This window comes from Mustela lutreola, chromosome 12 (assembly GCF_030435805.1).
Source record: "Mustela lutreola isolate mMusLut2 chromosome 12, mMusLut2.pri, whole genome shotgun sequence".
NCBI classification, from domain to species: domain Eukaryota; kingdom Metazoa; phylum Chordata; class Mammalia; order Carnivora; family Mustelidae; genus Mustela; species Mustela lutreola.
The window spans coordinates 85001469-85014151 of NC_081301.1; the positions used below are offsets into that span (position 1 = coordinate 85001469).

The 12683-nt window shown below is 43.3% G+C and overlaps 1 protein-coding gene across 1 annotated transcript in view; it reads right to left on the reverse strand.

The window, feature by feature from the left end:
- Window positions 1–12683, reverse strand: part of RORB (RAR related orphan receptor B) — a 192907-nt gene that overhangs the window by 19916 nt on the left and 160308 nt on the right. Inside the window, exons 5-8 of the mRNA XM_059142577.1 lie at window positions 9143–9264; window positions 7469–7601; window positions 3885–3992; window positions 2275–2385 (exon numbers count right to left, since the gene is read on the reverse strand). Of these exons, the coding sequence (XP_058998560.1) occupies window positions 2275–2385; window positions 3885–3992; window positions 7469–7601; window positions 9143–9264 (474 nt within the window). The remainder of the gene's footprint in view (window positions 1–2274; window positions 2386–3884; window positions 3993–7468; window positions 7602–9142; window positions 9265–12683) is intronic.

Here is a 12683-nt window from a genome sequence, read left to right on the forward strand (position 1 = left end):
AGAGCCTGCAGAGGCTGGACATCGGTCTTTCCTCTTTTCTGAATATGGCACTAGGCCAAGATGGCAAACAGGTATCTGGAGCTGCAGAAACCCCTGAGTTGGCCTGGAAGATTCTTTGCTAGGAAGACAAAGCCAAACGTCATGCTTCCAAACTCTGCAGAACTTGATGGCTATAGGCTCACAGTTCAGCTGATTTCTGATCCAGGCTTACCTTAGGTCTGGGCAGTTATCTTCATAGATAGTTTAGGTGAGTTATGCCACGTCTTACGTATTCGCTCCTAGGAATGTACTCACTTACCACAGACATCCCTAATAAACACAGTGTATTTTGCAAAACTTCCTTTGAGCAAGTGGGAAGCAGGGTGCAATCTCCTCCCTCATCCTAGACCCACAGGCTTAGAACGAGTCTTCTATTTAACTATATTCCAAGAAAACTGTCAAATGCGATGAGAAAATGGTAGGAGGAAAGTTATCTGGCATGTGGTTGCTATCAGAAATAACTAGTTCTTGTCACTTCTCCCATTTATCTTTGTGCTTCCAGGCCTGAGAAACTTTGCAGGGTTTAAAACAAAACAAAAAACAAAACAAAAAAAGGCCTAAAGGAAAAACTTGATTGTAGACAGAGCCACAGAAGAAACTGTTAGTAATAACATGCCAAGTGATAATTTCTATTTTTGATAGCATGGTTAAATAAAAAAGAGAGGCAAATTGAAAAGTCTTCATAAAATTTAACGATAAATAGATAAAGCCTCACTGATAAAAAAACGTGGAGGCTAAGAGGCACCTGGATGGCTCAGTTGGTTAAGTGTAGGACTCTTGATTTCAGCTCAGGTCATGATCTCAGAGTCTTGAGATCAAGTCCCACTCCAGGCTCAGTGCCCAGCACGGAGCCTGCTTAGGATTCTCTCTCTCCCTCTGCTCACTCTCTCTCCCTGATAAGATCAGATAAAAAGTGTAGAGACTGCTGTTATTGGTAGATACAGCTGGAATGACATGTCAGTATGTGCAATCATGGGTAAGATTAATTTCTTCCCGTCCCACTGAAAACTATGTAAGGGAATAAGAAGAGCTCCAGTCCCTAGGATGAATTTTACAGAAAGAATGAGTCTCGTGGCCATGAAAATTATTAGCAGAGAACTGTAAATGACACTGGTATCCTTTCACCCAAAATCTAACTGAGCAGACAGCTGAGTGACTCTGAGTTCATTCTGGTTGAAGAAGGAGCCATGTACTTACTAGGATTCTAGACATTCTCAAGCTGCCATATATTTACAGCATTTCAATTGCTAGAGTTCTAATGGAGCTATAAACATTACACCTTATCTTCTTTGAAAATTTTGGTATGTTATTGCATTTTAGAGCTAGACATGATCTTCATTTTTTTTCCCTAAGATTTATTTATTTATTTATTTAAGAGAGACAGAGCATGCTGGGTAGGGAAGGGGCAGCGGGAGAGGGAGAGAATCATAAGCAGAGTCTGAGCAAGTGGAGTGTGAGCCTGACACAGGGCTCGATCTCATGACCCTGACATCATGACCTGAACTGAAATCAAGAGTCAGACACGTAACTGACTGAACCACCCAGGTGCCCCACGATCTTAGTATAATGAAGTCCACAATTATTACTTTATAGATGAGGAGACTAAAGCTCGGAGGGGGGGGTTCAAGTATTTAAGGTCACAGAGAGAAGTGATGACACATCCCTCTACGGGAATGTCCGCGTCCACATCGGAGATTCCCCCTTTCCCGGTCTTTAGTGGGAATCATTTTTCCCCTGCTGTCCTCATATTGGGGCTTTTCAAAGCCCCTCATATTGGCCATCTTGGTGGAAGAGCCAACAAAGGAGGTGTTTAAAGAGAAGGTTGTACATTTTATTTCCTTTTGTCCTCATGCTGGATCTTTCATTTAAATATATTTCTACTAAGTCTCACCTTGATGGACATTTGTTTTCAACCTCCTTTATTCTTACAATCGAAATAGAACTTAGCTGTAACTCAGGCCACCATCCGCCCTCATTAATCTGTTAAGGAATGCTTTCGCTTATCTAAATCTGGAGTGAGCCTTACCACACACCCTTCTCTTGCTTGTGGGGTAAAATGGCTCATTTTAATTAATTTAGGGCTACTTTCTTTTGAAGTGTCCAAAAATATCACAAGCTTGCTTAAGGAAATTTAAATTTCTCCTGAGTACATAGGCTTGGGTAGATATAATTCATGTTAAAGACAAAAAAAAAAAAAAAAAAAAAATTCTAAGACAAGACCTCAGACCTCCTTACCTGGAGATATCAGAACAGCAGATGAGAACAAAGCAATCTCCTCCTCAGTCAGCTGCAAGGAACACAAATTCTTTGCAAAGTCAAATGCTTCATTCACTAGGTCATCAGAACCTATAAAAGAAGGCCAGTTAAATAATAATTGAATGGAATGGGGCAATAGTAAGGAAAGCCCCATAATCCAGACGGTATTCAGGGATTTGCACACTCGGCAAAAATTTTTCCAAGTTCCTAGTAATTACAGAATGAGGAAATTGGGCAGCATCTCAATCAAGCACTGAAAATTAATGTTACACCCATGAGGGGCTGATGGGATGGGATGTGCCCACTGTAATATCCAACTGGGACTATAGAAGCTAAAAATAATCTTGGAAGTCTGAAATTAGTTCCATCTAAAAATATTTAAATAAGTGATTTTGGGGATCCTTCAGTAGAGAGAGAACATACACAGAAAACCAAAAACATTACTCATAAGGCATAAGGGCTATCGGTCTTAGTGGCCCCGGAACCTGGCAGCATAGAATGCTCAGAGACCTCAAACTGAGATGTTCTAAACTTCTTATAGAACGAAGAGGAGGTAGCTTTCAAGTGGATAACTTCCCTGAAAATCTAACTGAGGGGCAGGCATTCATTTATTTTTACCTTCTCACGGATCCCTTGTAGGTCAGTTGCTTAGCAATGGTGAATTTTGGCAAAAGAATGCTTCGTCCCTACACTGATCCTTGGTAAATGTTTATTTTATGAGGCTGGAAATATACCCAAGTTGCCTGCCAAGGCTTTTCCTCCTTTCTTGAAAATCTAGCCTTGTAGAGGACATGAATGTGTATCAGCGGCAGAAGGCCAACAATGCCAGCCAGACGGACTTGCTGTTCGCCGCCCTATCAACTGACAGCACAGAAGGTGAAAGGGCACTGGCCTCTGTGATGTCCAGGGGCCACGTATGGAACAAATGGCACTGCCAATCGTTAAAACCTTTCCTGGCATCGGCCCATCTTCGCTAGCGTTCTTATCTGCTCTGTGACCGATGCCGATGTGAATGATACCCAGCACTTTCAAAGACTGCCTGTGTGTGTGCCCCCCCACAGGAAAGGTCTGGGGATCATGGGAAAGCAGGGTGGCACCCACTCTTCCTGTGCTCCCACCAGAACATCATGGATTAACAGGGAGAAAGTCAGTGCTATGGGAAAGAAGCAAGTGAAGGAGCTCTTTTCGTTAAATATCTTAACTAACGATTATGCATTTACAGAAGACACTAAGAGATCACTCACCCATGGACCACCAGTGGTCTACCTAATGTACTTTGTGAGGCAGTAAGCTAGAAGGGAAAATAAGTTGATCTTACAAAGAATAATCTAGAATGTCTCTCAGTTCTTTCGGAACCGGTCTCCATTGATTTCTGAAGGAGGTGTGGTTGATCTCAAAGGGGGCTGTGGTTCTCTCCCACCTTTCATATTAGGATGCACAATTCTAAGATCCTAGATAACACTGGTCCAGCCCCTGTCAAGTGAGATGCTAGTTCAAATTCAAGAATCAAGGCATTTCATTTACCAACTTCTCAGTGGAGAAACTGACGGCAGTTAAGAAAATTGTGTCACCATCAAAGGTAAACTCACCTAAGGCCTTGAACATTTGCATTCCTCCATATTTTCCTTCAAACAGGACAGTGTTGTTTAATGGGTTGAAGGCACGGCACATTCTCACTAAAACCACTTCCAAGCAACCTATGAATAAAAAAATAAAGGAAATATGTGTATATGTGCAATAATAAAGAAGTTATTATTATAAAGGCCGGGGACTTCCAAAAGAATCTCGGAAACACAAACACATACACGTAGACACATAGCTGCACCCATTCAGAAATACCTCAGGATCTCTTCCCGAGTAAAACAAAACAAAACAAAAAAATAGCTCTCTTCATGCTTGTGTGAGGAATTAAAATAGACCTTAAAGGAGGTTAAAATGGAAAGCAGCAACAATATGGTTTTGGGGAAGCATAATTTTTCTTTTCTTTCTTCTTTCTCCTTCCTTCCTTCTCTTGCTTTTTTTTTGACTAATATTACAGGTGGTTCCAATTCCTGGATCCACAAGGAGCTTTGCAACAGGCAAGTCCAACCTGTTCCCTTTTGCAGAAGTTCCGCAGGGGCCACATGTGCCCCCTGTCCGTGTTAGGTTTCAGCACAGGACGACTTTACATAGGGGCCCCTTCAGGGTGTTTCTGGAGGGCACCACAGACGTCTGATGTCTTTGAAAGGAGGTTTTCTTGGTCAAATGAGTTTTGGCAAAATGCTGAATATGATCTCCCTTCCGAGTTACAATCAGCATTCACAGGTCAAAGGCTGGGGAAGCCTCAACATGAAGGAACTTGTTCAGCCTTGATACTAGCGTTTCTCTGACTTCACGGTTGGCCCAGAGAGGGCAGGACCTGTGTCTGCAGACATGACGGGGTTGTGGTTACTTTATTCACTATTACATCTCCAGGACCTAAAAAAGTTCCTGGCACCTAGTAGGGGCTTACTAACTACTTGTTTTTATTATTTCTGTAAAGTTTTCTTTATTTGAGAGAGGTAGAGCGTATGCGGGTGGGGGGAGGGGCAGAGGGAGAGAAACTTCAGGCAGAGTCGTTGCTCAATGCGGAGCCCTGCACGCAACTCCATCCCATGACCCATGAGATCGTGACCTGAGCGGAAACCAGGAGTCAGACACTTAACTGACTGAGCCCCCCAGGCGCCTCTAAATATTTGTTGAATGAACTAGTTTGCTGCCTTTGTGTTGCCCTCTGAATATTTATGGACATTCTGAGGAACCACCATACAGGTGAATCGGCTAAGCCCCTGGTTTCCCCAGGGTATCTGTGGTGCCTTTCTTACTTGCCACTGAATATTTATGTCTGTGTCTTACTTTCTTTGGTCTGCTGCTTTCTCCCTTTTATGTCACCCAGCATAGGGGCTTACACATAGAAGGGGATTTGTAAATCTTAAAACAGTGTTTTTTCTGGGGTGCCTGGGGTACCAGTCGTTAAGCGCCAGCCTTTGGGGCAGGTCATGGTCTCTGGGGCCCAGGATGGAGCCCGCATCCGGCTCCCTGCTCAGCGGGGTCTGCTTCTCCCTCTGCCTCTGCCTGCCAACCCCCTGCTTGTGATCCCTCTCTCTGCGGTCACTGGCCCAGATAGACCTTAAAGGAGGTTAAAATGTCACTGTCAAATAACAACTTTAAAAACAAAACAACCCCCCCCCCCCCAAACAGTGGTTTTTCTGACAAAACACAATAGGTACCATTTATTGAGTATCTATAAGGGGGAAGGCACGTTCCTTGGCCCCTGACATTTGTTATTTTATTTGATCCTTACAATACCATTTCAGGTGAGCTTTTTTAGTCCCCTCCCCTTTTTTTAGGGGTGAATTACGGGAGACTTAAGGAGGTTAAGTTCTCTGTCTGCCCTTTATACTAGAGTCAACGTTTTTACAGCAGGCAGAGATGTTAGAAGGTCACATGGTAGAGTGGTTCTCCAGGATCAGTCTATGGGCTCGTTATACCTGAGACTTAGAAATGCAGTAACCTGGGTTCCCTTCTCAAAGACTTCAGATGATGCCCATGACTCAGAACAGGCAGCGAGCTCCTCAATGCTGCCAGTGCAACTGGAAGTTTGGAATTCATTATTTCTACTCCATCTCTTTATTTTGCAAATGAGGAAACTGCCATCTCAAGAGGCTAGCTCAAGGTCACATATCAAATGTGGCAGATTTTTTTTTTTTTTTTCAAAGAGAGTCACAAAAATATCTTCCATCCCACATGCTTCTCAAGGGCCTTACCACTCCCCCATCAAGAAGGAGGATTCATGTCTCCTACCCTTGAGTCCAGGTGCACGGTCATGGCTGCCCTGACTAACAGGGTGAGGTGGAAATAACCCAGCTAAGCCAGAAAAATGTTATGCACTTTGGCCTTGGGCGTTCGGAGTGCCAGCCTCTGAAACTAGCGAGCATGCCGCGAGAAAGTCCAGGCGCGCTGTGGAGAGGCTGACGTGCGTGCATAGGAACTGGGGACCGCAGTCCAGAACCTTGGCCGAACTCTGGACTCAACCAGCCCACATTGGCAGCCAAGTGAGGGGATCCTCCTGTCCTCAGTCAAGTCGCTTGCCTCAGTGAACCCCACATGGAGTAAGAAACAAGCTGTCCCTAGCTAGCTGAGACCCGCTCACATGGTAGCTTTGGGAGCAAAATCAGTGATGACGGTCAAATGACCTATAGGTTTCAGGGTCATTTGTACCCAGCAATAGATAACTGATCAATCAAGCTCATGTTCGAGACAAGGTTTGTACCATCTTCAATCATGTGGTAAAGCAGTGGCAGCAACTTATAACTACTCTATCTGGTCAGCTTGGCCATACACTGGCTTTGTGACATTGAACGCAGCCCTTCATTTCTCTGAATCTTCCCCTCCTCCTCTAAGAGGGAATTAATACCAATGTCCCCAGACTAAGTGAGATGTCGTGAGTAAACATGAACATACGTAAAGTATGTTATGACACACACACACGTATATAATCATTACCACGGCCCAGGTCCAGGAAGGTTAACACACACCATGATGGTTCCTATTTTCTATTTTGAAAGGGGGGTGGGGGTCAAGAAGGCAAATTTGTTTCCTGTTTGGGTAACGGCATCTGGGAAGTCTGTCGCACGCAGACGTTCCTAGGTGACTGTGCGAGTCAGAGAGCAGGTATGAGAGCAGGGGACGGGAGATTAGAGCTCAGGGGGTTTCTCTGGGTGTAGACTGGCTGCAGGCTATCCTCATTAAAATGACGAGGAGTGACCACAGAGGCAACGCATTGCTAGCCTGGATGTCTCTTCCCACCCCGACAGAAGGCAAGTGGCGCGTCTGAGAGCCAGCTCAGCAGTTCAGCCGCCTTGACACGCTCATGACTTGCTTGGCCTGTCAGGCTGGGGAATCTCAACCTCCGCAATTAATAGCTCCACTTTCAATAAGCAAAATTGTATCTGACTTCAAAGGGGAACGGAACGAGTATCAGGGCATTTTCATTACCGGGAGTCTCCTCTGGGAGTTGGCCGACTGTGTGGGTGGTAAATATGAACTACACCCTGGAAGGAAGGTTTTCCAGAACCAACACTGAGCCAAGTTGGCCAAGGTGACCGCGTCCTGGTCGCCAACAGGCCCCCCCATGCTTCTCCTCCCGGCCTACCTGACTTGAGAAGTAGAATCTGATCGTTCTGACAGAGCTCCATGAAGCCCGTGATCCGCTTCGCGAACTCCACCACGTACTGGATGGCGTGAGTGATCTGGATGGCGCACTGCTGCCACAGCGCTTCCCTGGACTTCAAGAGAGAACCACGGAATGAACGTGGGGCCCAGAGCAACGTGGAGAGTCAGTGGCATAGTCAGGGTTTCCCTCCTGGTGCTCCCCTCTCACGGGAGGGCCCAAGGCCAGGATGTACCCAATTCCTTTGAAAGAGGTAGAAACTGACAATATTTTCTGACATATTGTTCTGATCTGTTCAAACCTTGATACACGATTAATGTACTGAGACGAAAATAATGGAAGCATTGCACTCAGGTGTAAAAATCGATGTTTAGTTTCTTTGCTCTTTTCCCCTCCTCTTCCCCTAAACAAACTCGGGCTCTTAGTCCGTTCTGGGAGAAAAAAGACTCTCACACTGAGGAGCAGTGATTTCGTTCCCAGGCTTCTATCTGGTCATGTTCGTGGGCACCTAAGGAACACTGAACACTGAACTTGTAAGATTTTTACATTGTGTTCTTTTTCCAGAACTTACGGAGAGTGCTGTTTGCTATAAAAAGAATTTCACAGGGAAAGACCTCAAACCATCAAATCACTCTCTTAAGTAATTTAGAATCTGTGAAATGTATTTTTTGACCCTTGCATTATCTTCCTTGGAACAGGATACATAAATCCAAGTGTGTGAATTCTGCTTTTTATTGATCATAACAATACCTATGGTTTTGTCTTATTTATATAAAAGGGATAAGATTTAATTATGCCAATGGAGAAAAATCAATGTTATAATCATGTATTTATTGACTTATACATATTTTTTTTAGATTTTAAGTCATCTCTGCACCTGATGTGGGACTTGAAGTCACAATCCTAAGATCAAGATCACAATCCTGAGCTCAAGATCACGATCCTGAAATCAAGCATGCTCTACTGATTGACCAAGCCAGGCGACCCTCATATGTTTAGATATAGACCCATTTATGTATTTTATTTAAAATTTCATTTACTGGTAGATCTTGTAATTGTAGATCTCCATCCCAAAGAAAAGTGATGTGACTATATAACAAGAGCAAATTCCTTCTCTTAAAAACTTCTCTGGTGGATACAAAGTAATAATAATAAAAAAATATAATTATAACGTGAGGTGAGCTGTCCTTTTTTTTCTTTGGTCCTTTTTAACATGCAGGGCAAGAAAAAACATTTAGGATGCTTTATGACATATCTTTGTAGTGTAAATTTGCAACTATTACTACTGCTACAATTTCTTAATTGTTTCTCTTCCTTGCCTGGCCCCGGGAAGCCACCATGAGAGGTCTTAAGGTCATCTGATGTGGGCACAGTCTCCCTGGTCCCTCGAATAGGGCAGTGTTCTTTAATTGGGGTGGTCTGGGTTCCCAGGGAACATCTGGCAACATCTGGAGACAGCTGATTGCCACGACGGGGTGAGGGACTGCTACGGCACCTGGTGGGCAGAGACCAGGGATGATGCTAAGCATCCGCCAGCGTGCGGGACAGTCCCTACACAGAGCATTATCCGGCCCTAATTGTTGGTAATGCTGAGGTTCGAGAAAGCCAGAAATTGAGAAATCCCAAGAAAAACGGTCTCGTGATTTCCTAGAGTACCTTGCTCTGATAGGCTTTAATTTCTTCATAGGTGTGGGTCTGCCACGCCAGCTGGTGTAGCTCCTCCATGGTGTACTGACACGTCTCCAGGTGGGACTTGATGATGTTCTGTGCGATTCGATCTGTGAGAAGGAAGATCAGTTAGAGGGTCTGTAAGTTCCCGCTCTGCAAAGAAACTAGCTGTTACTGTTTCCTACAGGAATCCCTTTGGAGACACTCCAATTGTATGAGTGTCTTTAACCCTACTATCTGTCTATGTATCTCCTAACTATTGTCTTTTTTTTTTTTTTTAAAGATTTTATTTATTGAGAGAGAGAACACAGTGAAAAAGTACAAGCAGGGGAGCAGTAAAACAGAGGGAGAGTGAGAAGCAAGGAAGCCCAATTCGGGGCTTGATCCCAGGGCCCTCAGGTCATGGCCTGAGCCAAAAGCAGATACTTAACTGACTGAGTCACCCAGGCATCCCTCAATTTCTAGTCTTTTAATCAAAATATACCATCTTTTACTCCCTCCCCGCTTTTGGGTCACAAACCCGGGGCTTTACAAGTTGTGAAGTGTTCAAATAATAATAATTATTATTATTTATTTTATTTTATTTATTTTCCAGAGAGAGAGAGAGAGCGCGCGAGCGAGCACAGGCAGGCAGAGTGGCAGCAGAGGCAGAGGGAGAAGCAGGCTCCCCGCCAAGCAAGGAGCCCGATGTGGGACTTGATCCCAGGACACCGGGATCATGACCTGAGCCGAAGGCAGCCGCCTAACCAACTGAGCCACCCAGGCGTCCCCAAATAATTCTTTTTAAAATAAATACAAATGACATGTTTCCTGCTTTTTGGCCTAGAATACCAGTAACACGGTTGACATTTCACTCCAAAGATTTTAAAAATATTTTGAAAATCACCAGACTCCCATTGTTTATCTCAGAAAGGGGGAATTTATTTATTTTTTATTTATTTGTTTGATAGAGATCACAAGTAGGCAGAGAGGCAGGCAGAGGGGGTGGGGAAGCAGGCTCCCTGCTGAGCAGAGAGCCAGATGCAGGCCTCGATCCCAGGACCCTGAGATCATGACCTGAGCTGAAGGCAGAGGCTTTAACCCACTGAGCCACCCAGGTGCCCAGAAAGGGGGAATTTAAATATAACTTTATTGGCTTATATTTTTAAAGAGAAGATAAAACAATAATCTAAAAAGCTAAGTTCTCTGTTGAGAAAAGAGAAGAGAGTAGAAGGACAAGGTAGAGGCTAGATGCTCTGATATTACTTTTGTAGATTGGACTTTGGAACCATATAAATATCTTACATGATAAATAATGGCAGAAGGAATATAAATGAAACAGTATTGACTCATGAGGTGATAATTATTGAAGTTGGGCCATGGTGACGATTATATTCTCTTTTCTAATTTTTCATAAGAGGAAATTTTTCTTTTAAAAATGAGAAGATGATTACATTCATAAAAAAGTAGGAACAAACAAAGGAAGTCTTTTGGGGCTATTCATCTCAAATGAGCTGTATCTGGTATTGTATCTAAAATACCGAACATTCTGGGTTTGGAGGTATGGCAGTTGAACAATACAACCAGATCTCCTCAAAAACCTGCAACACGTCTCCTAGAGCTAGACAGAGCTGGTAGGAGGTTCCTTCAAAATCCCCTCAGCTATTTGAACATAGGAATAGCATGAGACCTCGGGAACCCAAGTACCCAGGGATTCTATATAAGCGGGGTGAGTAGAATGAAGATGACCAAATCTTTTTTCCACCTAATAACTGTTCTTGGCTCACACAGGAATAGAATTTTTCTATTGTCTCAGGTTATGCAATTTCAGATGCAATTTCTGTTCTTTCTAAATGGCCATATTTCATTCCTCCAGGATAACTCCCAGAGTGGTGCTGAGGCTCCTTCTTTTTATCTCGCTAAGCTTCTGGGACACGTGGCGTGAAATATATGGAGTTTTGGTGATGTAGAGAATAAAGACATGTACGCTTGTGCTTCCAGTGAGCTCTCCAAATAAAAAACCTTGTATAGCCCATTGCCTGGTATACTATAAACACTGAGTAAATGCTAGCCACACTGGTCATTATTAGGACACTCTATAGTATTTGTCATCAGGGAAGCTATGTGATGACTCCAATGGACACAAAACAGGGAGATTTAATTTCACAATCAGTACCACTGGAGGAAGATATTTCAGTATTTCTTAGTTTTCCAATCAGAACCATTAAGTGCTAGATGTAGAAGATGCTACAAAACGCTAAATTATGATTACAGTTATTCTCTGCAGTTGAACTGAATGAATTTCTAGACTCCCATTGCTTATCATATCCTAAAATCCTTTCTTTAAAAAAATCCTATATTCAAAATTTTATTGAATATCCTTCAATGTTATAAAAAAAAGGGCAGGAATTACTTTATACATCATATTAAAATAGATTGGTATGTCATGGTTCATCATTTTTCAATTTCACTTGGGCAGTCTAATTATTTAGAATCTAAAAAAAAAAATCTATTCCTAAGAATATGATGAAAACATAAGGTTTTTATGGCTTTCTAGTTTTCAAACCTTTATCTTCTTGCTGTAGTCTGCCTTCATCTTCAAAGATATGCTGATTTGTCAGTAATTTACAGGCTTCAGGGTTTATAAGCAAAACTGCAACTGCCACTCAAAATTGCATTATGGAGAACTCTTTATCTGTCCCTTTATGCCATCTCCTGGGAACTACTGGCCAAGGTTTAAAAACTGTCTAGCCTTCTGCCACCAAAGCTTGGGGTCCTATGGGGAATAAGAAGAGGTGGGCATAATAAATACATGGACGGGTTAAACAAAACCGGAAGTAAAATCCACACGCAAGCTCAGATGTCCACTCCTGCTTCCCTGTGTTCTCAGGTGGAGGGGTCGGCTGCTGTTACGCGTGATTCCATGTCCAAAGAGCCCTGTTCCACTTAAACTTGGATTGTGGTTATTTGTGCCGATCGGACTGTTCCAGACCTTTCGAGGTTGTGTGTGTGTGTGCTTTTCAAGAACCGCACTGCGGAGCCGAGCAGAGTGCCTCCACACGCTCATTCAAGAGATATTTTTTGAAAAGCTATTTTAGACCAGGTTAAGGTACAGATCTTTTAAAATAGGACACTGTCTTTTTTAAGGGGTCTTACAGTATCATACATCATGACATATCATATCATAATGTAGTAAATGCCCTTGAGTTGTTCTGGGAGCCCGAAGGAGAATGTCTCCAACTCAGTCTGGGGGAGGCAGAAACATAGCCATAGAGAAGGTGCCTGTTGGTCTGGGTCTGAGCAGGTTTGTCATGGGGAGAAGAGAAAGGCACACACCTCAGGGAGAGGGGCTGCCCTTACAAAGGCCAAGATAGAAAGCTATTAGGAGATAGATAATTTCTGCTCCTTATAAGCCTTACCTCTTACCATCAATTTCCCTTTTACCAAGAGAGAGACTGAATACCTCTAGAGCCATTTTTACAGAGCCAGCAAATGGGGATTTGGAATCAGGTATGTCTTTCCTGGCAAGAGCTCTGTAGTGTGCAGCAGA